The 27,865-nt window shown below is 33.5% G+C and overlaps 1 protein-coding gene and 1 pseudogene across 2 annotated transcripts; one reads left to right on the forward strand and one right to left on the reverse strand.

Annotated features, from left to right (window-relative positions):
- The first annotated feature begins 13,131 nt into the window (after window positions 1-13,131).
- Window positions 13,132-13,814, forward strand: LOC120216320 (annotated as a pseudogene).
- A 10,292-nt stretch (window positions 13,815-24,106) lies between these two features.
- On the reverse strand, window positions 24,107-26,342 carry LOC120216330 (triacylglycerol lipase OBL1-like). 2 transcript variants are annotated; one of them, XM_039213788.1, is made up of 6 exons: window positions 25,945-26,342; window positions 25,609-25,856; window positions 25,480-25,513; window positions 25,163-25,314; window positions 24,620-25,078; window positions 24,107-24,457 (listed from the first exon to the last, which is right to left on the reverse strand). In XM_039213788.1, exons 1-6 carry the CDS (start codon window positions 26,216-26,218, stop codon window positions 24,218-24,220), a joined length of 1,407 nt encoding a protein of 468 aa, XP_039069719.1. In that variant the 5' UTR covers window positions 26,219-26,342; the 3' UTR covers window positions 24,107-24,217. The 2 variants fall into 2 exon arrangements, with proteins under 2 accessions (XP_039069719.1, XP_039069718.1); XM_039213787.1 differs by having other exon boundaries at window positions 24,620-25,314; window positions 25,945-26,341.
- Window positions 26,343-27,865: the final 1,523 nt, after the last annotated feature.

Consider the following 27,865-nt stretch of genomic DNA (forward strand, 5'->3'; position numbering starts at 1 on the left):
TTATAATTCAGAAAACAATGTTTAATTTGTCTAATAATTAATTTTATAAAGACAAAAATTGTTATTAAACCAAAAAAATGATGACATTGAATTATCATTCCTTTTTTTGGTATAACCACCGGTTTCCAATCTATTGGTCGACTAATTCAAATCAGGTACTGCAGAGGCGAGGGCGACCCTCCCAACCCAGTTTGCTCTATTCAAAATCGCCAAGATTCGAACCCCTGACCTTGCTTAAATGATCTAGTTCCTCATCCCACTAGATCAACCGATTGTTGATATTGGATTATCATTCTTTAGTTTGCCCCCTACTTGATTAAATATCTAATAAATTCTTATATTTCTTAATTTAAATACTTAGTTTTACATTAATCGAAATACTATTAGATCAAAATCTATCGAGCATAAAATAATTTTACAGAGGTCGAGGATCCTTTGGGCCCTAAGGGAGCTGATAGGGAAGCGGTGGCGGATTGATGAACGTTGCTCTTGTTGAAGAATCAAACCTAGAAAGCTCTAGACTCGATGAAGAACAAAGGTGATGAATATGAGAAGGTGGCAGCAGTCGCTAGGATTGTTTAGGGTTTCTTTTATGTGTTGGAATCAAGACAACACGATTAGAATAAAATAAACAAAAGATAAATAAATGAAAGATGAAATAAGATAATAAAGAAATCAAAAGGTCTCCCTTATGAAGGTGAACGGTAAAGATGATTGATGGTGCGGATGGATTTGTGGAAAAATAGATGGATAAGTGTCCTATCGAGCCCTCCTAGTCGCAATGAAAAGGCAAACACGATAAATGGCTCTAACCAACCCTCCTAGTCACGATGAAAAGGCAAATTGGAGTGTGAAGATTAATCTCCCTCACAAGAACTTGAAAGAACTCCAGGAGAAGAAGCTTCGAAGGCACAAGGCAATCAGCACTTGCAAAAACAAACTCTTGTTGTATTATTGATCAAAGAAATCTTATTTACAAATTTGAATGAAGCCTCCTTTATATAGGGGCTGAATTCTAAAGGTCCTAAATAACTAAAGAATAAAATATTAATAAACTAAACATGTTTTAACTTTAATTCCTAATAAAATAATAATAACTAAAAATATTGTTTTAACCCAACCTTAATTCCTAATAAAATAATAAATCTGATCCTAAAAGATAATTAATCATCCTATATTAAATTATATTACAAATAATCAATATAATATTGAAAATTCGTAATATTTACAAAATAACGTATTAATCCCGTATAGGATTTCCTGCATGCACCGTCTTCAGTAAAATGACCATATATTGAGTTCCCGATATCGGATTGATGCGATTCAAGAACCGTTGGAAAGATAAGAGACAGAAGGTTGTATCTACAGAAGACATGTCGACCAAATAAGATCAGGATCCCATTCAAAAAGTCGTCGCAAGTCTGCTGCTGTTCTGATCTTCTTTTCCAAAGCTTGGACGAGTGGATCATTTAGAAGAGTTATTACTTCTTCCTTTGATGTGAACCTTGTGATGCATGTATCATCCTCCCTTTCTTCAAAAAGATTCGACCTCGAATCTGAAACATTAAAGGGAGCAACATTAGAATAGTTTAATAATTCATTCACATTATGCTTACCGAATATATATGCTTTGAATCTTCGAGACTTTGTTCTTCTAATAGGTTAGAGTAGAAACATTAGTCCAAAGAAGCATGTATTATGGACTCTGGTGCATGTATCATTCCCCCACTCCTCAAAAGGATTCGACCTCGAATCTGAAAATCCAAAACAAAGAGAATTATATATGTTAAAAGGAAAACTTGTGAAACATTTACCAGGATCAATGTGATGTGTCTTTATGCGTTTTAGTCGAGGTTTCTTCTTTGTAGGAACTGATTTCTTGTAGTCTTGAAATCCTCTTTTGCATACAAGTCTTGTAATCTGATGTTTTGGTTGAAATTCAAGATGGCGCCGACCACTGTTGGCTTTCTGTATGATTGCTTCAGATAATTTCTCCATGGTTTTATTCGTGTGTGGCGAGAATGAGTGTTTAAAAACCATGTCAACTGGTTTGTTAAAGTAATCCCTTAAGTCTCCTAAGTGTGGTTCATTAATTAAGAATTCTCGGTAGGAGATTTGTGGACTGTATAACCTATTTAGTTGACAAGGAAACTCATATACAAGATAAAGCTCATTAAAAGCACTTTTAAAAGCATGGGTAGAAATATCAGAAATATCCGAGTTATTGTGATATACATCTTTGATATGTTCAATTCTCGGAATAGTAGTATGCGTTTTATAGGTAAGAGTATACCTTCGTGGTAGTGCATCGTCTACTGTGTTTTGCTTACCTCGGTCTGTTATGCACTTAAAGGAGTTGTGCTTAGTGTGGATGACAACTTCACGAGCCTTACCTTGTAAAAAGGAGAAGAAGTACGTTACAATATCATTAAAATGAGTAATAAAATACTTACCTCTGGACTCTAGTAACTGGTGGCTCTTCATTGATATGGCATAGTGATTAGGGCTTTCAGGTGGTAACCCATCAGGAGGGTCACCTAGCACTATTCGACAACTCTTAGCGATGGAAAATGGTGTGGGCCAGTCTCGTGTTGTTTTTACTTTCTCATCATTTACATGGATTCCCGGTGCACGAACTATAAAGCCTTTGGAGTTGTTCGAATCTTGTTTCGTCATTAAGATGACATCACAACTAAGGCTTTCCTGGATGTAGCCTTTTCGTAACAAATCTAACTCTTTGGTTTCTTCAATATTGTATGTTTGACGAGGTATGATGGAACCTTGAATTAGATTGGTTTGGTGTTGTTTTCCTCTTTCCTGTGGTAATTCGTTAGGTGGATCACCTAACACTTCTTGAAAATCCTGTAACAAAGATGAAAACACACTAGGCAAATCCTTGTTAATGTTAGAGATCGAAACAATTGATTCCCTAAAGTGAACAAGGATGGAAGGCTGTTTGTAAATAAGGTTCTCTCTCAATTCTTTTGTGCTCACATATTGATTTTGAGTCACTCTTTTCTTCTCACAATTAGGTTCACTCACCTCTCATGGGTCATTATGCTTTTGGCTTTTGTAACTAGTGACCTCTTTTTCTTTTGCCTTTTTCTCAACTTTTTCTTTTTTTGATTTCCCTACCTCCTCACAAATTTGATCTTTAGGGGCTGGAAGTGTGTCATTCTTTGCTGGTCGTTCTTTCTCATTGTCAGGTTTGTCATCTCTTGGCTTTTTCAGAGAAGATGGAGCAGAAGATGAGGAAGGATTTGAATGATTACCTTGGTAAGAGGATGAAGTACCTTGGTAATGTTCTCTAAATCTCCTCTGGATTTGTGCTTCGATTGTCATTGCTTTCTTTAGTGTATCTTCAAGGTTTTCGTACCCATGGAGGTCAAGAAGATCAGTGATGTTTGAGTTCAAGCCGACGACGAATCTTGACACGATGACCTCTTCTTTTTCGGTTATGTTAGCCCTATTGAGTAAGGACTGCATCTCCTTGTAGTAGTCTTCAACTGAACTTCTACCTTGTCGAAGTCGGTGTAGTCGTAGTTTAACTTCTCGTGTATATAATGTGTCGGTAGAAATCGCTTTCTCATGGTTTGTTTGAGGTCGTTCCAAGAAGTGATTGTTGGAATTTGGAAGTTCTGGATCTTTTTCCTTGTTTGCATCCACCAAGTTCGAGCATATCCTTCGAATTGCATGGTGATGAGGGAAACTTGTTTAGCTTGGGGGTAGTCATGGTATGCGAAGATGAGATCAACTTTTTCTTCCCAATCGATGTACCTTTCCGAATCATTGTCTCCTTTGAAAGAAGGGATCATGAACTTTGGTTTTGCTAAGAGTTCGGGTGATTAGAAACGTGGTTGTTCTCGCCTGGGTACCAAAAGTTCAATATTGTTTGGTCTTGGATTCTGGTTTGGTAGATCCAGTTGTGGTTCTTGTCGTTCTCTCACGATTTCATCAAATCTTTCAACTTGAGTCGTGAGTCGGGCAAGTGTGGCTAAGATAGCCGTAAGTGTCTTGGTGTTAGTGTCGCCCATTCTGAAATCATAACACTCAAAAGAAAATTTTAAAGTAAAATAAAAAATAAAAGAAAGAAAATTCAACAAAGCAAGAAACCTCACAAGTCACTCCAAGAAAGTAACACAACGAGAGGCAAGTAAGCCAATCTTGTACTCTTTAAAACTCACTTTACCAAGTAGTCTTTCACAGTTCGTATCGGAGTTTGATTACTAGCAAAGGCGATAAGAAAAACCTAAAAGCTCTAAGAGGCCAAACAAAGGTTAGACTCCAAGAGAACGAGAATGCAAAGAAGGAAGAAGTATGCAAACTCTTTAGTCCTACTAACACAAAGAAGATAATGTATTAGATAATGCAAAAGAACAATAACAAGGAAAAACAAAAGAACCTAAAGCACTAAGAGTTAAAGAAAAAGGGACCAAACTATAAACCTAGAAAACGCTGGATCAACTTGAGCAACGTTTTTGAGGGGGTTACCGGTGTCCAAAAATTCTGAAAATTTCTTGAATGTCTTTCGATGCGTCAAGAAACCACCTGTAAAATTTCAGAACCAAATACCTTCAGTAGTATCCAGTATACTCTGTTGAACGGTGAGTCCTCAAACAATCTGTTTTTCTTGATCACTTTTTTCGAAGTTGTTCTTGATCTCCAAAAATTCTGATATTTTGTATGAATGATCTCCAATATATGAAGTTTCAATCTGAAACGCTGAATCGTTTGTGAACTAGCTCCGTTGGGGTACCTTGACGGTTTTGTGTGCAAGAACAAGCAAGATTGCTTGTTTCTCTCCAAGAATCGGCCCAAATCTGATACCAATTGATAGGGAAGCGGTGGCGGATTGATGAACATTGCTCTTGTTGAAGAATCAAACCTAGAAAGCTCTAGACTCGATGAAGAACAAAGGTGATGAATATGAGAAGGTGGCGGCAGTCGCTAGGATTGTTTAGGGTTTCTTTTACGTGCTGGAATCAAGACAACACGATTAGAATAAAATAAACAAAAGATGAATAAATGAAAGATGAAATAAGATAATAAAGAAATCAAAAGGTCTCCCTTATGAAGGTGAACGGTAAAGATGATTGAAGGTGTGGATGGATTTGTGGAAAAATAGATGGATAAGTGTCCTATCGAGCCCTCCTAGTCGCAATGAAAAGGCAAACATGATAAATGGCTCTAACCAACCCTCCTAGTCGCGATGAAAAGGCAAATTGGAGTGTGAAGATTAATCTCCCTCACAAAACTTGAAAGAACTCCAGGAGAAGAAGCTTCGAAGGCACAAGGCAATCAGCACTTGCAAAAACAAACTCTTGTTGTATTATTGATCAAAGAAATCTTATTTACAAAGTTGAATGAAGCCTCCTTTATATAGGGGCTGAATTCTAAAGGTCCTAAATAACTAAAGAATAAAATATTAATAAACTAAACATGTTTTAACTTTAATTCCTAATAAAATAATAATAACTAAAAATATTGTTTTAAGCCAACCTTAATTCCTAATAAAATAATAAATCTGATCCTAAAAGATAATTAATCATCCTATATTAAATTATATTACAAATAATCAATATAAATATTGAAAATTCGTAATATTTACAAAATAACGTATTAATCCCGTATAGGATTTCCTGCATGCACCGTCTTCAGTAAAATGACCATATCTTGAGTTCCCGATATCGGATTGATGCGATTCAAGAACCGTTGGAAAGATAAGAGACAGACGGTTGTATCCCAGTAGACATGTCGACCAAATAAGATCAGGATCCCATTCAAAAAGTCGTCGCAAGTATGCTGCTGTTCTGATCTTCTTTTCCAAAGCTTGGACGAGTGGATCATTTGGAAGAGTTATTACTTCTTCCTTTGATGTGAACCTTGTGATGTATGTATCAGGAGCTCCGCCCCTGTTTTTTAATACATTGCTTGCTCAGGACTTGTCAAAGGCTATACAAGGTCCTCTTTTTCCCCTAGGGGTGATCTCAAGATACACCTTCAGAAAACTTTCAACTCATTCAGTTGGGATTTTGTCCTTAGTGTCATAGAGGCTTTGGGTTTGCATTGTAGAATCCTAGGTTGGATTTGTGCTTGTTTCATGACAGTGAGGTACTCTGTTTCTTTTAATGGGAGCTTGATGGATTTTTTTAGGGGTGATAGGAGTATTAGACTAGGGGATTTCTTTTTTCCCTTTCTTTTTGTTTTGTCTATGAATGTTATTTCTTATTTGTTGAATATGATTGTTACAGGGAAGATTTTTGCTTACCATCTGAGATGCAAGAAATTTGGTCTTATCCATTCATCTTTTGCTAATGATCTACTTATTTTCTATGGTGTATTGTTGATTCTATTGTTTGGAATTAAATGTGTTTTGGAAAGTTTTTATATTATGTCTATCCTTAAACTTGATACAGCGAAGTGTCAGATTTATACTTCAGGTGTTTCAAATGAGCAAAGGGAGACTATGCACTGGTTTTCAGTTCACTTGCTTGCCTGTGCGCTACCAAAGAGTTCCATTGGTCATAAGGAAGCTCAGTGAGAAGGACTGTGTGGGCCTAATTAAAAAAATTAAGTCAAGACTGGTCCAATAGGCATCCTAGCTATGCTGGTCAATTACAACTTATTAAAGTTATTTTTATTTAGTGTGGCTTACTATTGGTGCAGACAGCTCATCCTTCCCTAGACGGTTGTTAAGAGGGTGGAGTAGTTGTATTTTCGTTTTTTCTGTAATAGGTCAATGCTTATGTCCTGAATGGTGTAAGCTTCTGGAAAGCTGAAGTGGGAGTGAATGCTAGCTACAGTCTTAGGAGAATGACGAAAATGAGGCAATGAGCTTATGTTGTTCTTGCTAATGTGGATACTAGTTTTGCTTTGAAAGTTGCATGGTTCTTGGAAATGATTAGGATCAAGGGTCCTAAAGTTTCTTGGCAGAAATTGGTATAATTTCCTCTACACATCCAAACATGGTGTCCTTTCTTGGATGGTCTTATTGTAACACCCCAGACCGATGCGGTAACCCGATCCGATCTGAAGTGTCAAATTAGGGCCACCAGAGCGACCCATAATAAAAATCCGGGAAAAATTAAATTTTTTATTAAAACATGTCAAATCATAAAACAATTTATAAATACATACAAGTTCCAGACTCAGTATAAAATAAGTCAAATGTGACTACATTCCCCTAATTACATATTGTATCGTACTCTGCAAGCAAAGTCAAATGGAACTCCCAATACTAAAGTTGATAGATATATTGGATCGATTCTTTTAACCTGAAATAGAGAGTAAAAAAGTGAGCTTTGGGAAGATCAGTAATACAGAACTACCAAGTGATGCTGAATGATATCTAGATAAATGGAAAAACATAAATTTTCCTTATTGATTCAGACGTCTACAGGTTTTCAGGATGAGTTGTGGTTCCACTAATATTTCTTCAAGTCAAAGACATGAATATTTCAGTTCAGAGGAAACATTCAATGACCAGGTTCAGGAGATCAGAATAGGGTGTCTAGTGTGTTCCCACAAAACCAATGATAAGGTACTTATCTTTTTAAAACAATAATAGTTTAAAACATATTTTTAAAACCATAATAAAACCCTTCAACCGAACACCAATATGCAGTTCTAGAACTGCATATATAAGGACTTACCCTAAGTACACAACAAATGAGCCACCCTAAGGGAATACCTTGGGGTCTATTGGCCTACCTTAGGTCCATAAGGAATTACCAGCTTGATCAGAGCTGAACCTCCAAAGTCCACAATCCTACCCATACAGTATCTAGTAGAAATCATATTTAACAGTAAATATAATATCAGGATCATGATCCAGTAAAATCTCGTAAGAGTGACAATTGAATAAACCATATAACTACCCTCCACCCGTACCCTATATGCAGTCTCATGATTTAACCAAAGGAGTGCCTTGGGGCATGAGAGCCTACCCAAAAAAGTTTCTCGGGGCTTCGGAGCCTACCCAAGGGTCACCTTAGGCCCGTAAGAAATTACCAGCTTGATCAGAGCTAAACCTCCATACTCCAGCCTACCCAGATAATGTCCCAATAAAATAGTTCAAGTAGTAACCAGTAGATCCTATGATCCATAATTCAGGAATATTTATATTTTCCAGTGAAAACAGTTAATCAGATAACACATATCATGTAACCATAGTTCATTTAACATTGAATCAAAACATCAATAAATCCGTAATTTCAAAAATCACATTTTAAAATAGGTAAAACATTTACATGTCACATAAGGAACACACTAGAGGATCCAGATATTCTTCAGAGGTACTTAGTATTTATTAGGTAGGAGACCATGAAACTTTTGTAATTTAACAGGATTTCAGAATCAAGATCCCTATAAAAAGGGGATTTGATAGCTAATTGATTCATCATTCATTCGGGAATTGATTTATCAAGAGCATATAGTATTTAAATTCTTTTACATCAGAGTTATTGAAGATCTAGATATAACATAAGTGTTCTCATTATTCAGGCAAATAAGAGTATTACGGACATTTTAATTTCTGATAGATTCTTAGTAACTTAATCCGATAAGGGTAAAAATTGTAGTTTGCATTATTTCGAATTTATACCGAATTATCATGATTTTGAGTCAAATCGTACTAACTGATCTCCGCCTTGTAAAACTTGTCAATATTCCAAACTGATATTCTTCACGAATAATCACTTTTTAATATTGATTACACTTGTTGAACTGGTCACTTTCAGAATCACCACTGAATGGAAATAGAGGAGACAATCATGTATTTGATAGTATTATACATTTCTGGGATGTATCAGTATCAAGAATACTCAGCACACTTGAGTTATGCTCTATAACCTTTAGGGATGATACAACATAAGTTTATTAGCGTTTCTAGAATTTATTCAAAGATATTCACTTATTTCAAGTTGTTAGGATATTTGGGTCACTTCCACACTCGAGGTTACTTCGGTCATCTTAGAGTTAAAAGTATTATAATCCTTTTTGGGGTTTATGGGTATTTCAGTCATTTGAATATCAAAGTTATTCTAATATTTCACAACTCGATGACATTTCGGTAAATTCTTTTTCAATCCAAACATATGTACATTTTCTGGTAATTTGGTCAGATATATCTGTTCAGAGTTATTTGAGATTTTAGGTATGACAAGAGTGATTCAATTATTCAGGAAATCAGGGGCATTTTAGACAAATGGTTCTTAGAGAATTAATAGTAATTTAATCTAATAAGAGTATAACAATGATTTGTGGTATTCAAGATTATATATTGAATTATCAGGATTTTGAGTCCAAATTAACTACAGACCTCAACACTGTGATACTTGTCAATCATTTGTACCATGATACTTCTCTATTATTAACTTCTTAACACTGACTACACTAGTTGAACTGATTAATATCAGGATCATCGTTGACTGGATCTTAGGGAGACGAACAAGTATTCCAATGATATTTATTTCATTTTTGCGTTGCAAATGGTATCACGAAATGTCGACGTGATGGATTGTATTTCAAAACCGTTATGGATGGTATAACACATAAGTTCATCAGCGTTTCCAGACTTATCCAAGTCATTTGCTTAATTCTATGTCATTGAGGGTATTTAGGTCATTTAGTAGTCAAGTTTATCCCGATCACTTCAGAGTTTTCAGAGTAATTCAGTCGTTTTCACAATTCAAATACATACAATACTTCCATTTAATTCAACTTGGTCATATAATATAGTCATTTTACACTTAAAGGGTATTTTGGTTATTTTACTTCAGGGGTAATTCTGTAATTTCATAATCAGGTAGTTTTAGTATTAAAGTTTTTAACGAGGATAAATAAAATTTAGAGATTTTGAGGTTATTTGCTTTTTCAGATAATCACTGAACTTGAAATCATTTTTATCAGTCTTCTTATGTCTATGCAGGTAGTCTGAACCTTATTCAGTTTAATTTATTTTATTTCAAAACCGGATCGAGTTTAGAAATTTTAACTATACACATGTAACAACCATGTATTTACCAATACCAACATGTTCTATTCAACATGCATAAGGTAATAATGTATTACCTCGATTTACGAGCCATATCAATCAACCATTTAAACTCCATTCGATTGCCCTCAAACTTTAATTCCACATCCCATAATGTCTTTGATACATAGCAAACGAATTTACGTTAGAAACTAAACTTAATCAAAAAACCAAATTGAATCCGAAGATAAAATACTGAAAAATAGCTTATCGAGTGTGAATTTGGTGAAATGGACTTCAGATTCGGATTCATGACATCGAAAAACATAAAATATAACTTTTTAGAAATTTTGACTTTTTGGGTCAAAGTCAACGGTGAACTGTCAAAGTCAACGGTCAACTCTGGTCAAAGATAACGGGTCGGGTCAAAGTCAACGTGTCAGGTCAAAGTCAACAGGTCGGGTTGGGTTGAGTCGGTTCAGGTCAAACAGACCTAGTTCAGACCGGGTTGGTCGGTTCAGACCGGTATAGACTGATTGAACCGGTTCTAGAAGGTTTCTAGAGCAGGCAGAAAATCCCCACGCGCATGCAGTGACACATGGTGACGGGTGGCCGCGGTGACGGGTCGGGGGACGACTGCCGAATACTCCTACAACTTCAATTAATCAATTTGAGAATAAACCAAATATCAGCCAAAAATATCTGAAATATCACCGGAGCTTACCAAAGACGGTGATCGGCGACAAGACAATTTTCGGCCAACAAACCCGATCAGGTTTTGGTCAGAACAGAACGAGAATCTTTGTGGCAGAGGCGGTGAGGCATTATGATGACAATATCGGTAGGAAAATACAGAAACAACAGTAAATATTAGAGGTCTCCGACGAAACTTCAAACTATTATCGCCAGCGAACGACTGGGCCAACCGATGTAAGATGGGTCGAGTTTTTTTTTAGGCTAGGACGATGAGTCGTTTAGCGACAGTGACGCGACCCATAGTCGCTCGTGGTGGTCGGAATCGAAAAGAGACAGAAACAGGGGTTTGGGATTTTTGCTCAAATATTCCCGAAGCTTTTCACGACGATCGACGGTGGCTTACGGTGAATTGACAGAGGGCTTTTGGACATAACGGCTCGGCGCTCTGATTGGATGTGGCGATGACCTACATCGCTGGCCGGAGGAAGGTGAATCGATAGAGTGAGGGCATATGCTAGGGATTGGGAAAGAATTTGGGGTTTTCTAATTTAGGGATTTTAGGGGGTTAACTAGGTTTTAACTTACCAAGAAAAATTAGGAAAATTCAGGGCTAAGTTTCTGAACTTCCTACAGGTTCCAAAATCAAGCTGCAAACTTTTAAAAATTTATAATATGGTCCTCAATTTTCTTTTAATTAAATTTTAGGGTGTTACACTTATTGGGGAGGTTTCCTACTGGTGATAGATTGTTGCGTTTTGGTCTGTTGGTTGATGGCAGATATTGTGTTTGTAGTGATGAAATGGAATTTATAGATCATTTGTTCTTTGAGTTCTCTTTTGCAAAGGGCAACCGGAAGGTTATCTTGAGACTGTATGGCTTGACTAGGCAAATCAGGTGTTGGAGGGGTGAGGTTGAGTGTGTCGTTGCTAACCTTAAGGGCAAGTATTTGCTCACCACCATTCTCAAACTTACTTGGAACGCTTATATCTATATCATTTGAGAGGGAAGAAACTGCATGCTGTTTAAAGGGAAGATTAGGGGTGTTGTTGCTATCCTTTCAGCTATTAAGGAGGCACCGAGGATCAAATTGCAAGGTAGAAACATTGCTATGGTTGATAATGTTAACTGTGGTCTTTTTAGTAATTGGGTATCTCTTGTTGAGATTTATGTTGCTGCTTGTTGTGTGTAAGCTTTAACAAGTCTTCTTCTTTTGTTTGTTGCGTGTATCTATAGCAGCTTTGACGCTTCTTTAGGTAATATAAACCACTTATTTAAAAGAATGTAAAGGAAAATTTATTTGATCCAATGATTTTATTTATTTATTTTATTGAAATAAATAAAAGCTATGAAAATTATAATGTTATTATATAATTTGAAATGGTTTGGTTTAAATTGTTTGCTTTTTTTTTTATGTGAGAAACTATTTCTTGACTTATAATAATGGGATTTCCTTTTTACTGGATGAGGAAAAAATAGATAATATAAAAGGATTACTTTCCCCGTTGAGTTGATACTGCTTACGTCACCCAAAGCTTTGTCGCTAACAAAATTTACCCTCCTTATACTTTTATTTTACACTATAATAATAATTGTAATTTTAATTTTTTAGAAAAAACTAAAGCAAAACGTCATTGATATGGATATTCAACTTTTAAACCAGTTCTATTAAAAGAAGAGTTGAGGTTTATTTTTCAATTAACAAGAGACCGGTTTAATTTTAATGCGGATGAAGAATATAAATTTATAATACAAAGTTTTTGATATATTAATCATTTATAGTTTAGAAAAAATGATTTTTTATATTACCTTTTTAATTTGAATTTAAAAAGGAGTTGAGTCGAGAACAGATAAAAAGATCATTATTGAAAAAATAATTAAATTCTAAAACAAAACAGATAAAAAGAGTCAACCCAAAACCCAAAACCCCTAAAACAAAACAGAATAAATAAAACCTGAATCAACTAAGCATATAACCTAACAATTAAACAAATCTAGTGTCTGTTTAGAATTATTATTAATTTTTATCATCCGGGAGTCCCAACTATACGCACGTTCCCACGGTAGCTTCCTATTAGACCCTATCAGATTCAGACAGTGTCCCCATGACCCCACGCTATTCAGTTTCTTCATGACTAAGGAAAATTAAAATAACAAAATCACATTTTTAACCAAAATAAAAAGAAAATCACTTTTCAAGGGACCCAATTGAGCTCATATCATATGTCACCCCCATTGTTTTTTTTTTTTTGGCTTTCTCAATGATATTACTGAAAACCCCACCGTAGTGCCACATGACTCAAAAGTTATAAAAAATACATATATACGGTCCATATACGTATTTATAAAAGTAAAACGCATATGATATTCAATTATTCATGCAATCACGTGGACCCACAACACTCCTCAGCTTCGCCCATAAATATCACCCCCCTAAACTGCATTTCTTCCCTTTTCTCCCTTCCTACCTTCCCCAGCATATTTTCTAAACCTTTTGCTTTTTTTTTGTACTTTCTTTTATTATTATTAAAGCCATGTTGTCCACTATTCCGGCCGATTTCTCATCCGGTTCATTGGTCGACTACGATCCATTCCTGGATTTCGAAAGTGGCTTCACGCTGCCGTGGGATTGCTCGGAACTTTTTAACACAACCCAATCAATAGAACCAGCGGGATCGGGCTCCGGTTCAGACGAAACAAACCAAAACCGAACCAACTCGAACTCTAGTTTAGATGAACCGAACCAGGCGCTTTCCGTCATTGAGGAACGAAAGAGGAGGCGTATGATATCCAACAGGGAATCGGCGAGGAGGTCACGGATGCGTAAACAGAAGCATTTAGAAAACCTAAGGAACCAGGTGAACTGGCTTAGAGTCGAGAATCGACAACTGAACAACCGTCTGAGGTTGGTTCTGTACCACTGTCACACAGTAAGGACGGACAATGATCGGCTCCGATCCGAATACAGTATGCTCCGACAAAAACTTCGTACATACGTCAAATTTTGCTATTCAAGCAACTGCAGCAATTTTCACCTGCATGGCCATGCTATAACGTTACCGCCATATCCGAACAGAACTCATCATTAGTCACTTAATATATATTGAACCTACAATAATGGCATCATAATTCGAGAAACCGGATTTAGCCATAGCTCTCTTTTCCCTTAAAGTAACAGGTGTGAGAGAAATATATATATACATATGTATGTATATATCAAATGATGGGTGTTGTTGCTAAAAACATCATGATGATGATGAAGAAGAAGAACTGGTTTTGTTTTGTAAAAAGAGGTGGTTTTATCAAGGTTATTTTTGTTGTTTTCTTCTTGTTTGATAGCATTTAATAGTGGTCTATGTTTCAAGCTCCTACTCTTTACATTTTGCTTTATCTAATTTCTGGGCACGTACATCGAACTATAATTTACTTTTTGGTAAACTAGACGCTCCAATGATGACTCCATTGAATTCGAAGAGCCATAATGAAATGTCTAAGTTGCACATTAAATCAGTTTCAACACTGATAATGATACCATAACTAAAGACTAGTGGAGGGCAATAATTGTCATTTGCCACTGCTGATTTAATTGATTGGGAGAGACCCAAATTGTCAGTCAAGGAATGGTCTTATTCTTAAATAGAGTTTCGGGTTCCACTTTGTTCACGTTCCTCTAGGAAATGATAACAAAGGACCCCATTCCTTTAGGGATAGAATATCTTCTTTCTTTGTACAACATCTGTTTTGAAAACTGAACCGGATCGGTCGGTTCAATCGAGAATTGTTATTTAATTTGGTTTAATTTAAATCGGTTAAATCGTTATTAGTGAACCGATCAGAACCGTTGAAACGGACCGGCTAAAAACCAGGAAAAAACGGGATTTTTGTTTTTTTTTTAAATATTAAACCAAACAACGTCGTTTGTTAAACGAGCCAAGTTGAACTCGAGTATTGCTGAGCTCGACTCGAACTTGAAAACTTTAAAAGTAAGCTCAACTCAACTCAAACTCACAAGCTAAAAATTATCAAGTTCAACTCAAACTCGAAATATAATATTGAAACTTGAACTCAAAAAGGCTTGAACTCAAAAAAAAGTTAGAAGCTCGATTGAAGCCTAAAATTCGAGCTTGATTGAAGTGAAAGAATAGTTATATAATTATAGTTATATAATTTTATTATGATTTTTTTAACCCCAAATTTATTTTTAATTATAGTTATATAATTATATTTATTATTTAATATGTTTTACCTTAAATATTATGTTGTAGTTAATTTGAATCATTTTGTTTCACTTGATTTTATGGTTTTTAACTTATATATGTTATGACTTGATTTGAATATGACTTGTGATATAAAAATTATTTTTTATTAAATATTTTTGGTATATTTATTTATTTTTTTAAATAATTATGACGTCGTCCGGTTCTTCCGACCGGTCAGACCAGTTTGATCGGTTGAACCAGTGAACTGATAGCATAACCGGTTCGCTAACCGATCCGATTATGAAAACCATGGGTACAACAAGACTTAAACCAGCTCTCTACATGTTTTTCCTTATATGTATTTATCTTTTTTTTCTTAAATTTTTTCAATTTTAAATAAGAATTCAGTTCTTATGACACATTTTCCTCTACACTTGTAACAATTTTTCTCTACTCTTGTGGCACGTTCCTTATGGTTTTCGGTAAGTTTTTCGCATATGTATATGGTCGTGTTGGTGCTTCCAAAAAGATCCTCAAGACATTTGTTTATTGATTGACTTTTCAGTGGTCACGTATTATCAGATCCACTCTTTTGTAAATGTTCGGTTGTCGATATAATCATAATTGTGTAGCGAAGCAGTTGTCAAATTATTTGGTTCACTCATCACTCTTTCATCACATCATAAAGCGTCTCGTTCAACATAAACAATTAGTTTTATGAAGGTTACTGAATTGTTTTAATGTTTGAAGGTTTCATTCTCTTCATATCTTTGGGTTTAATATTTTTATTTTATATATAATTTTTTAGTTATTATTTCTAATTTTCTCTTTAAATGTGTTATAATTTTTATTCTTCCATTTTTATTAATAAAATTCAGCTTCCTTTGTTAAAAAAACAGCTCTCTACATGTTTTTCTTTTCTTCGATTTGTTTTGGATAAAGTTCAAACAAAGGGGGAACTTTATATATAAAAATATTACAATTAATACAATTTCTTTTAATAAGTTCAAAACTTCTTTTTTATTATTATAAGATAATATATGAATGATTAGAATGTAGGAGTTAATCATAAGATATTATTTATTTAGATTTTTTTAATTTATTGATAATACACATTGTACAAACGTAGTTACTCGAATTCATGACCTTTAGGAAGAACAATATTTCCATTTATTATTGAGACCACTTATTGAGTTTGAGGGCCTTAAGTAGCACTAAATATATTTTTTATTTTAATGACATTTTTATATATTCTTCCTTACAATAATATTTTTTGTGTATTTTTTAAATTTAATTGATGTCCAATATATATTAACATTATATTCTTATTATACTCTAAAATAATTTATGTGTTATAAAATTTCTTATCAACTTTATTGATTTATATTTGCATAACCAACATGTTCAGTTTATGTAATAAATTTTTAATAATTATATTTTAATTTAATTATTTAATAACAATTTGTTCTACTCCATCTTAAAAAATAGATATCAAATATATTTTCACTACTTTTATTTATAAATTCTAGTTTTCATTTATATTAGCTAGACATATTTTTTTGAAAATTTTTAAAAAATTGAAAATTATTTTATAAAAAAAAGAACAAAAAATATTTTATAGAACAAAACATTTCTTTTTTTAGAATTCTCATTTTCAATTGACATATTTAGGGTTCGTTTGGTTATAGAAAATATAAGTTGTTTTTATTTTCTTAGAAAATAGAAAACGTTGCAGAAAACATATTTTTTGTAAAATTCGAAAATGATTTTTGAAAAATGAAAACAAAAAAGAGTGAAAATATGAAGAAAAAAATGTTTTCAGTATTTTCTTTAAATTTGTTTTTAAAATTTGAATCTAGACTTTTAACTTTACTTACATAAATTAAATTCTTCTAAAAATAATTTTTTGACTTAATGGTATATGAAGCCCTCAAACTTTTGGCCAAAAAATTGAACTTTTTTCTAATGATTTGATTTTATAGTATTTTTATATTTAATATATTTAATATCTTAATGATTGTTTATATTTTATATTTAAAATTAAAATAATTTCTTAATTTTTTAAAAAAATAAATAAGTCCTCAAATTTTTTTAAAAATCAATTAGGCCCTCAAACTTAGTAAAAAGATCAATTAAGTCTATCTATCACATTATCGTCTATCGTGTACTATCACAATAGCATTGTGAGCTATCACATCATCATTCTAGAATTTCATACAAGTTTTGTGAATTGTCATGTAAACATTGTGATGATCAAAGTTCAATTTTGTTGGTCAAAGGTTTAGATTGATTTTTTTCCAGTTCAAGGGTCACATTTACTGCAAAAAAATTATGACGTTGCACTAGTTTTTTTCTCCAAAAAATTGAGGCCCTAAATACTACAAAACATATTTTTAATTTTAATGAACCTTTTGTGTGCTATTGCTTACAACAATATGTTTATGTATATATTTTTAATTTACTTTATTGTTTTATATTAACAATACTCACGTGTTAAATTTATGTAATATATTTCTTTAATAATTTCACTTTTATTTAATTATTTAATAACTATTTGTTCATCTCTATTTTAAGAAATTACATATCAAATATGTTTTTTATTAAGCTAAGGTGATTATACAAAGTAATATATGTTCAAAATGGTCTCAGCAATTTGACAATGCATGCTCAATCACTAAGTCAACAATTTGACAATGAACGCTTAATCATCCTACTGCAGTTGTTGCTGCTCGAACCCATAACCTCTAGGAACAATAACTATTCCTTTAACTACTGAGGTAAGTTGGTTCATACTAAAATATATTTTTATTATTTCTATTTTTGAATTCAAATTTTCATTTATATTGCTTTCTAATTTTCAAAAAACTGAAAATAAAAACTATTTTATGAAAATAAAAAGAGAAAATATTTTCTAAAACCAAACATACCCTTAATTTTTTAGTTTTCTCATTTCCAATTGGCATATTTAATTATAGCTCTAGTATAAGAATAGATTTTATTAACCAAACTATATCTAATTAAATAATTCTCTCTTAAGCTTTTGCGCAACACTAATTTTTAATGGCCAACTATATCTACACCAAGGCATTATTATGCAACACGGTGCTGTGGATATTACCCCGGATATTATTTTAATAAAGTATTTTAGGGTAAACTATACTCTAGGTCACTTAATTATTGGTCTAGTAACAAATATGTCATTTTTCTTTCTGAAGTTACAAACATGTAATTGGCCGTTAAAAATTAGACGGGAACAGAAACATGGCCAGTATAATAACAATTCTATTCCTCAAAAGTTGTACAATCTCTTAATTTGGTACTAATTTAAAATAATTCAATAAATTTGATCTTTTATATTTTAAAAATGATCATTTTAGTCTTTGTTCTTCTTCTAAATTATTGTTATTCTCCCATAAATTTTATATTGCTTTAATGATATAATAACAATTTAACTGTAACTTGTTCTTTTTTATAGCATAATACAGTTATCCAACTATTTTTTTTACCCGACATGCTTGCTTGCTTTGACAGTGTCGTAGAAAAGATCAAATTGATAAAAAAAAAATAAAAAATATGAAATGTTAACTTTATTAAATTATTTCAAATTAGGATAAAATTAATAGAATGTATAAGTTTTGAAGACTACAAATATTAGTATATCAGACCACATTGGACATTGATTTCAATTTTAATGATAGAGTGACTTATTTGTAATAATATTTTAATTAAGTTGCCTATTTATAACTTTTACAAGAAAAGTGACTTGATTATTATCCAACCCATAGTTAAGTGAGCTTGGATGTAGTTTACCCAGTATTTTATTTCGACTTTTAAAAATTAAATATGCACAAACACGATATACAATAATTCCCAATAACTTATTGGACTCTTCCAAAGGACATTAAAAGAAGTTTAAATTAAATCTTTTGGGTCGTTAATTATACATGTTCTTTAAGTTAGATCATCAAATTAAGTTGCAAGTTGAACTTATTTGCCTATTGGTTCTAAAGTTCCATAACTATTTTCTTAATTTGGATGAAAATTTGACATAATTTCAAAGTTTTAATTTAACAGAATATTCACTACAACTAAATAGATTTTTCGCGGCGTTTTAAGAGAAAATGCCACTAAATTTGAACACAGTGCGACGTTAATGGGTAGAATGCCATAAAATAAAATCATTAGCGGCGTTTACGGAATAGAGGCACAATAAGTATGTACCTTAGTGGCGTTTTTAACTAAAAATGTCGCTACTGAATAATATAAGGCGATATTTTTTGGTAAACGCCATGATCAACCTTTACTTTGGGGGTGTTTGTAAATAAAACGTCGCAATAGTCATATAACGTAATGGAATTTATTTTGAAAACGTCGTGTTTGCATCGAACTTTGGTGGCTTTTTCATTAAAAACGCCGCAACTGTACACTACTTTAACCGACCGGGTTCTAAATATCTAATTTTTGCTGTTGTTTGCATAGAAACCCATTTCGTTTGCTGTTGTTTGCATAGAAACCCATTTCGTTTGCTGTTGTTTGCAGACAACAACAAAAGTTTACTCACACAACTAGATCGAAAAGCTTAGCCTGTGTAGCTCACGAGGAGATATTTTTTTTCAATTATAATTTTTCACATAATAATGAACAGTTTTCCTATTATTTATTAATTTTTTAAGTACTAATTTATGTTCTATATTTTAGGAGACTACGTCCGACAATCGAGTTGGACGAATAAACCTCTTCAAGTTGACACATACAAAAAACCATGGCTCTCCTATGACTCTTGAAGCTGTAGAAATCATGTTACTTTTATTGGACATAAAATTTGAATTATGTCATATTTATAGTATAACATTTTTATTTTAAATAACTTTTATATTTATTCTAAATTCTTAATTGATTATTAGGAAAAATTGAGTGATAAAAAGATGGAGTATGAAGCTACAACTTCATTGCATGGTTCCATTAACGTGGACGAGATCGAAAATCAAGTTCTCGTTAAAGTTTTTGGTCCCGAAAGATATGGTCAAGTTCGCCGTCAGGGATCATTTATTACCTCATCCAAATATTTTGGATCCAGTTTGTCTCAGCATATACCATCACAGGGCCAATCTTCTCAATCAGAAGTTTTCGATTAAAAATGCAGTTGACTGAAGTGAATGAAAAATTTGCTCAAATGATAGCCGAAGTTGAAGCAAGAGAAGCAAAAAGAAAAGCAAGAGAAGCATAGAGGGAAGCATCATATCAGACAAAATATGATGAACTTCAAAAACAACTTGAAGTTATGAACAAGATGATGGAGCAAATATCAAGCGCGAAATTCACCACCCTAGGTGCTTTTGTAGGTTCATTCTCTGTTTATTCTAGTGTTTAAACTATATTACATTTCACTTGAATGTTGAACTATATTATATTTCACAATGTTGAACTACATTTCTTTAATATTAGTAAACTTCATTTATTTATGTTGTTAAGTACTTTTTACTTAATTCAAGTCGTATCAATGTTGTTATTGGATATTGTTACAAGATATGTTAAGTTTGGACAATAAAGAGTACAAATTAACATTTGTAAATCAGTCTCGAGTATCGACATTTATATGAAGAACGTCACTAAAGGACTACACATTGCGGCATTTGAAAAAGAAATGTCGCTAAATGTCCTAACATATTGCGGTGTTTGTATAAGAAACGCTGCTAAATGTCCGAACTTGTTGCGATGTTTGTAAAAAAAACGCCGCTAAATGTCCTAACCTATTGCAACGTTTTTTATTTACAAATGCCGCTAATATTTGTGGCGCTTGTTATAGCAGTGTTTCTTGTTGCACTTTTTTTTTTGTGTAGGGAAGCTTTTCTGCGACTCTTAAAAACCTCGCTATAGGACTAAAAAACGTTGCTATTGAATAATTTTGTTGCAGTGATTGTTCAATTATCTCTACATGATTCATGACGAATTAAGTAAATTGCTAAAAAAAATAGTCTTATTTAAAATAACCAAAATATGCATATAATTCTGTTATATTATAATGTAAAAACATAAGTTTACAAGCAATAAAAAAAGTAATAAAAAATCGTACTAAATATTATGATGATCTATTTATTTTTTACATACAATGCAAATATTAATAAATAATTAAATTAAATGTATTCATTTAATTGACTGAAAATGTGAATATTTTATATGAAAATGGAAAAGCAAGAAGCACGGGTCGTTTCTAGTCAAAAGGCTGGTTGGTTGGGTTAACCATCAATGGGATTAGGTACCTACCTAATTGACATGAATCATATAATCATATAATTATATCTATGTGTAGGGCATGTTGTTTCTTCTTCATTTTTTTTTGGTTACATGGCATGTTGTTTCTTCACAATCAAGTTATTAAGAGCCAAAACTTGGTTAAACCAAGTTTTAAAATGGGTGATGGTATAAGGTAAGGTATTATTAGGTAATAAGTAAAATTTTAAACAAAATGAGGCTGCAATTTAATGGATAAATGTATTACAAAGATTCTTATGGAAGCTCTTAGGCAAGACCAGATTGTCAGTAAACAGCAGAGAAGCATGTAAACCAAATGGTTAAACAAAGAGTCTTAAAGAAATTATACCTAGCTTTCACCAGTACTCTTCTCTTCTACTGGTTAAACAAACTCCTGTCTAGCTCCAATTCTACTTTTAGGAGGTGTGGGGAGATTTGATAGCCTCATCAAATTATTCTCTCTAACATCACAAGAATTCTTGCATGAAAACCTAATCTTCTTAATTCTTACAGATAATTTGGAGCCACCGGTTTTCCCCCCACTTTTGGTGCACTCTTTATAAGCAGCAAGAAAAGGGTCATCCGGCCACCACCTCAAGCCTTTCAGGGAAGTGCTCCTCTTCGAGTAAGGAGGCGGCGAAGGAACTTTGTTGGTTGATGAGTCGCCGAGGTTGGAAGCCAAAGGTGTTCGGTTAAGGGCATACAATCCTCCATCAATAGGGCAGCTGTACTGATAGTAATGGGTGACATTGACGACTTGGAGACCCCTGGCTTGTACTCCCATGAAAAGGGTATACTGCCTTGTGAGTGAACCTTTCTATGACTCATTTTTTTTCTGATATTAAAAATCAAGCTAATTGTGCTTTGCTGGTTTAATAAATTTGTTTGTCACACAATCTACACTGTCCAACGGCAGATATACATGCAGTTTCTAAAGAAGTGAATAAAACGTGAATGTTAAGCAGATCATTTTTTGCTTTCGAATGAATTAAAGGGAAGAGATGATGAGAATAGAGAAAATGAAAAAGAAAACAAATGGTGAGGTTGAAATTTGCTGCTTCAATTAACTAAGAGCCTGTTTGTTATATTAGCAGCCTTAGATTCACAAAGTCTTGATTAGTTTAATCAACAAGTGAAATTCTGGTTAAGAGCAGAATTGTATATTGAAGGAATAAGCATTAGAAGTATAAATATAATGTGATTAAAATGGTGGGTTTGGTTGTAAGGATGAAAGCAAATTTATGGATTGAAGTTCAAGGAAAATATATGATTGGCAATAAGGTGTAAAAAGCAGTCAAGGAAATAGGCATTTTATATCATATGATTACTTGTCATGTCATTTTATTCCAATAAAGTATCTATGCAAATGTTATGTTCTGATTGGTGTTTTTTTTTATTATTCTCTTTTGAATGTGTTAATATATGATTTGAAGCTCAAAAACAAATTAGAGCCCCAAAAAAGTGCAAGAAGAAGGTGGACGATTGGGTTTTGTTTTAGTGGTGTTTCGAGAGTTTGATCTTAGTGAATGTAATTGAAGTTAAACCTTAAACTTGAAATTGTGATACTAGTTGAAATGATGCTAGTTTTTATTATAATCCTTGGGAAGCATATAAATTAGACTGAACATGATTATATGATTGTTTGAATTGTTGAATTCATACTATCGATGTGTAATATTTAAAATTTAAATTCATTTGAAATCGAACAACTGAAAAATCATGTTTGATTATTTATTAATTAAACCCCATTAACATGAGAGGTTTGTATCGAGTTAGGGATTTCTAATTTGGAGGCCAAGTTTGGTTGATTGGTGTTCCCTTAAAGGACAAATTATGAGCACACTACAAGACGATAATTTTATAACTGCAAGGACCACTTGTGCTCCTGCCAGACATTTAGGATGGCATGTGGGTATAATTTTGTGTATTTTGTACCGTACTAGTTTCAACTGGAGCGGAGATGGGTATAAGTTTAATGGGTGGTGAGTGAGTGTGGATGTAAAAAGTCATGTTCGCCGTGGGTAGTGAATAGGTGATGGGTTTGAGACTTTACCCGCCCCGTATCCGCCTGCCCACTAATTATCAACAGTATAAATTTTAGACCGTTATGAATTGGGTTAATTACCCCATTCATATATGAAGTATACCGAATTCTTAGTTTCATACATAATGTTTTAAAATTCTTAATTTCATACATGATGTTTTCTGCCATTAACAAGTTCACTAACTTCTGTCAAGGAAAGTGACGTGGAATCCTATGATCACTGACAAATGACACGTTGCACTTTGTAATTTTTTTTTAATTTTCGGTGTAAGTATGTGTTGAGTGCTACTTATTTTATTTACGCCGATGTAATTATGTGTTATATGTTTTTGTCAAAATAAGGGCAAATGAGTTTTATTTTTTAAAAAAATAAAAAAGTATTTTTAGAAAGTGCTATGTGTCATTTTGTCAGTGATCACAATTTTCTACTTGGGCGGATGTGAATTTGAGAATATACTCGCGTGGCCAGTGTTGATTTAAAATATTTACCCATTGCAGATGGTGGATAAGTGGTAGATACAAAAATATTAGGTGAATATAGAGATGGAAGAAAGGATATCCCGCCTCACTCATTGTCATCCCTACGTAGGCTTTGTCCCTTATGTTAAGATATCCCAAGTTTGGGTTTTAGCCCAACAATCTCGGACTGATTTAGAGATATTCATGAGTTGAACTAAACTGGACCAAGGTCCAATTAAAAAATACAATTTTCTAGTAATATATTATTGTTTTAGAATTAATTTATTTAAAATAAGAATTTTAAATAATTTATTTCTAATCCCAGCAGACTAGGCCAAACCTAAGTTGTTCCGTGGACTAAAATCCTAATCCTAATCCTAAACCCAAACTGGAATAAACTGTATCAGAAACGAAATCAACCGAAACTTAATTATATATGAATATAGAAACCGACTTCAGAGAATAAGCAAATCAGTGGACAACATAGCAACATCAAACCAAATGCTTTGGCCTCAGAAGTGGAGTTGGGTGGGTCTTTATTTTCAATGTACATATTAAACATACATCCAATCCAAACATAAGGATTGAGTGTAACCTTCAGGTAGTTGAAAGCCCGAGTCGAACAGAATTGATATAATCAGTAGGGGAATGAGCGGCCACGCCGGGCAATGCCAATCCCAGAACCCTAAATAGAATTGAGAACCATCCTTCCTTGTACTCCGGTCCATATATGTAACCCCCCGCCAAACCTCTTATTAACTCCCAAAACGCATTCACATATTCAGGGATCAGTTCGCTTATCTCCAAGTAGTTTTTATTTGGCTCCTCATCCACCGTCTTTAAACAAAAAAGCAAGTAAACCGTCACAATAATGATAAGAACAGAACATTTTATACTATACATTTGGCTTGGTATACTATGGATTTTCGTGTTAAATTCAGTGGTTATAGTTTCAAACTCATTGATTACACAAAATTAGAGCAATGTAAAAGTAGATACCTGTTCAATGTAAAAACTGTTGTAGTAAAGGCAGGTCCCAAAATGCTTATACAAAAAGGTTTTATCATCGTAAGGCAACCTAGGCACCACATCGTTGCAGTAAACCACTCTAAAGTACTTGGGGACCGGTTGATCCAAATGAGGTTCCATGAACTTCTTGAGCTTTCGGTCCCCAACCCTCGGCTGTCCGAATGTATACACTCTCAACAACTTCTCTAGTAGCACCATCTCCCCATGTATTGCAAGCACAATCGGGAACATTATAGCCAAAGCCCCTCCTAAACTATGTCCAGTGACTACAAACTTTGCATTCTCGTGCTCTACAAGCAAGCTCCTCAGCTTTTCTCTCACCAGATAGTATGCACTCATATCTGCCATTTCTGACAATCGGATGCCGGTTTTCCCAATGCTAGAGGACTGTTCTGCGGCTTCGGAATAGGTGTGATATGTGACCTGTGTCTGAAGATGATAATAAAAGGTTGAAATATCTTCTCTGTTGCCTAATCCTAATGCCTCAAGAAATCCCATATGAATTTTCCCTACGTTTTGACAATCGTACCAAGAGTAATCGACATCGGTGCTCCAATTGTCGGCATCGAAAGGTTCGGTGCCCCGAAAGCTGATCAATATTAAAGATGCGTCCTTAGGCTTGTCACATGTAAGAAAAACTTGAGTAGATTTCTCCTTTTGGTAATCTATGAAATGGTTGGCAACCATAGAAGGAATCAATTGACATAATTAAAAGAAAAAAGGACATTGAAAGCGAGGGATATATGCATTCTTAAGTGATGCAAGAACTAAAAGAATTTATGGTATTTGAGAATTGGCAAAATCTACATTGAGAATGGAGCTGATCTTACCGTTCCAGCAGTTATAGAAGCCGATAAAGTGCATCTGCAAACATATGCCAGATTACAAGAATAATCCAAACATGCCAGATTCCGGCAAATGAAGAGATAAAAGGGAATGAGAGAACGAGTAAAGCTTGCCTTCCAATGACGAACGACGACGTTTTCAACAACTTGAGCATTTTCATATGCCAGTTTTGATGCCATCATGCATAGATCCATTGTTTCTCGAACACTGGATTCAAGTTTTGCAATTCCTGCAGTAGATGAACCAGCTTTATGCAAATCATCAACTAGCTTCTTGGCTTTATAGAGATCCACTCGCGAATCTAGTTGTCCAACACTGCTAATAAAAGTATCAGTTCCCCTCTTTGGTATTACTGCTTTTCCTGCACAAACACACCGATATTATATATTATTAGATAGATAGATAGATATCGTTATGGTTGTATTTGAAGTTGAGCAAGTTAAATTTACCATGGAGAATGTTTGAGAGTAAGCCACATAGAGATCCATTTTGGGATATAAGGTTGAGAAAGAATTCGACCACATAACCAGTGAACTCCATAGGCTTCCGGAACAAACGGAGGAGTTCCATTACAACGATAGACACCAATATGACAAACCGGTGATCGGTCTCCGCACCATGGTTTGAGCCCCACCGCGAGTACTTCAACAGGTTCCAAAGCCCTCCTGTACCTGGTTTCACATTTAGGTACCGGAAGCCATCATTAATGTTGCTGTCAACCATTGTGTTTGTGTCTCTGCTTCAGATTCTGGGGATCTTTCGATAGTATAACGTTTTATTTTTATTTTTTTTTGTATTAACGGATGCGTTTATTCTTGTATGAAAATCGGCTGCTTTTTATAACCTGCAAGGAGAGTGGTGTTAACTGTAAAGTTTGGAGATTATCTGTTATTTTAACGGAATTCGGACAGGCTTCAAGATAAGGTTTACACGCAGTGACGGAACATCATGGGGCCAAGATATTAAATTATATTTAAATAATATTTAAAATACATGACAATAAGATATATAAAGTTAAAAATGATTTTTAAATTATATTTATGTTGACTTGGCATCTTAACATCCGATCAATCTGTCAATAAGATATTAACCCATTAAAATAATAAAAAATATATACAATGTATTACAGTATGATTAATTATTGCAATACTACATCAATATGTATTGATTTTAAAAGAATTAAAATATAGATATAAAATTATTTTTTATTAATTAAAAATAAAAGATAAAAGTATAAATTATTATGATAAATCTTTTATATATCATATATGGTTCACTGACATGCTTGTGATCGTTTGCCCATAACTAATAATAACAATAATGAAAAGCTTCTGGTTGTGGATGATGCATTGGAAGGAAGCTGGATACTTGAAGGATCTAAAAATAGTAAGTTCAGAGAAAATACAAACGGAGTTTGTTGAAGCTAATGCTGCTTTTAAATTTTCAGTATTTTATTTCTATTTTGAGAATAAGACCTACTAACATAGTGAATATATATGTGATTGATGGATAAGTCGTATGTCATTTTTTCTAAAAAAGAAAAAAGAAAAAAAGAAACGTATTCAATTTGTTGGCTTTCTTTTTTCTGTCTTGTCCATTTTCCCCCTTTCAGTGGAATGCAGCCTCCGTCGTAATAGCCGCCGTTAATATTTTCTTTTTATTTTATATATTAAATTTTTAGAATAATTATATCTTTATAATATAAATTTATCAGCTTTCATAATATTTTTTCTGTTTTTTGACATATTTTTTTTTATTTTTTTAGAATTAGATTTAACATCGTCACTACTGATTAAGATAACACTCATTTGTTATCTCATTGATATTCCCTGTTTTGGATCCTCAAATTGGATTTGGATATGCAACCTGCGATCGCAAATAATTATCTCATGATGCTTGGTTCTGATTTGCGATTTGTTGGTGATCTTTAAGTAGTTTTAACCTCATACTGTAGTTTATTTGAGGTAGCAATTAGATATATTCGTATCCACCCATGCTAGAGGCGAATACTATTAATATTAATAAATGAATATCCTTTCCAACTTTGCATTTGTAATGATTTTTTTAAAATTAAATAAATTTTGAACTCAAAATTTTCAATTCTAAATATAGAGTAATCAACTAGGTACTAATTTTTGGGCATTTGTTCGGGTGCTAATCCTTCCCCACGTGTAACCAACTCCCGAACTTGATTTCTGGATTTTCGTATATCCCAAAACTTGGTATTTTGATAAAAAAATGTTTTATTAAAATCACTCGGTTTTTATGTTTGTCGCAACCGTCTTTCGGTTGGGCCCCGGAATTGGGCTTCGACTTGAAAAATGTGGATTGGAGTCGCCACCGATCATTTATTTAAAAATAAATGGGTTG

Source organism: Hibiscus syriacus, unplaced genomic scaffold, assembly GCF_006381635.1.
Source record: "Hibiscus syriacus cultivar Baekdansim isolate YM2019G1 unplaced genomic scaffold, ASM638163v2 tig00110160_pilon, whole genome shotgun sequence".
NCBI classification, from domain to species: domain Eukaryota; kingdom Viridiplantae; phylum Streptophyta; class Magnoliopsida; order Malvales; family Malvaceae; genus Hibiscus; species Hibiscus syriacus.

Excerpts from the sequence above, each read along its gene's own strand:
- LOC120216330 (XM_039213787.1), bottom strand. The coding sequence starts at position 26,218 with ATGGTTGACAGCAACATTAATGATGGCTTCCGGTACCTAAATGTGAAA. Across the intron at positions 25,514-25,608 it reads TCGTCGTTCGTCATTGGAAG|ATGCACTTTATCGGCTTCTA; the intron begins GCAAGCTTTACT and ends ATATGTTTGCAG. Across the intron at positions 24,458-24,619 it reads ACAGTTTTTACATTGAACAG|ACGGTGGATGAGGAGCCAAA; the intron begins GTATCTACTTTT and ends TTTTGTTTAAAG.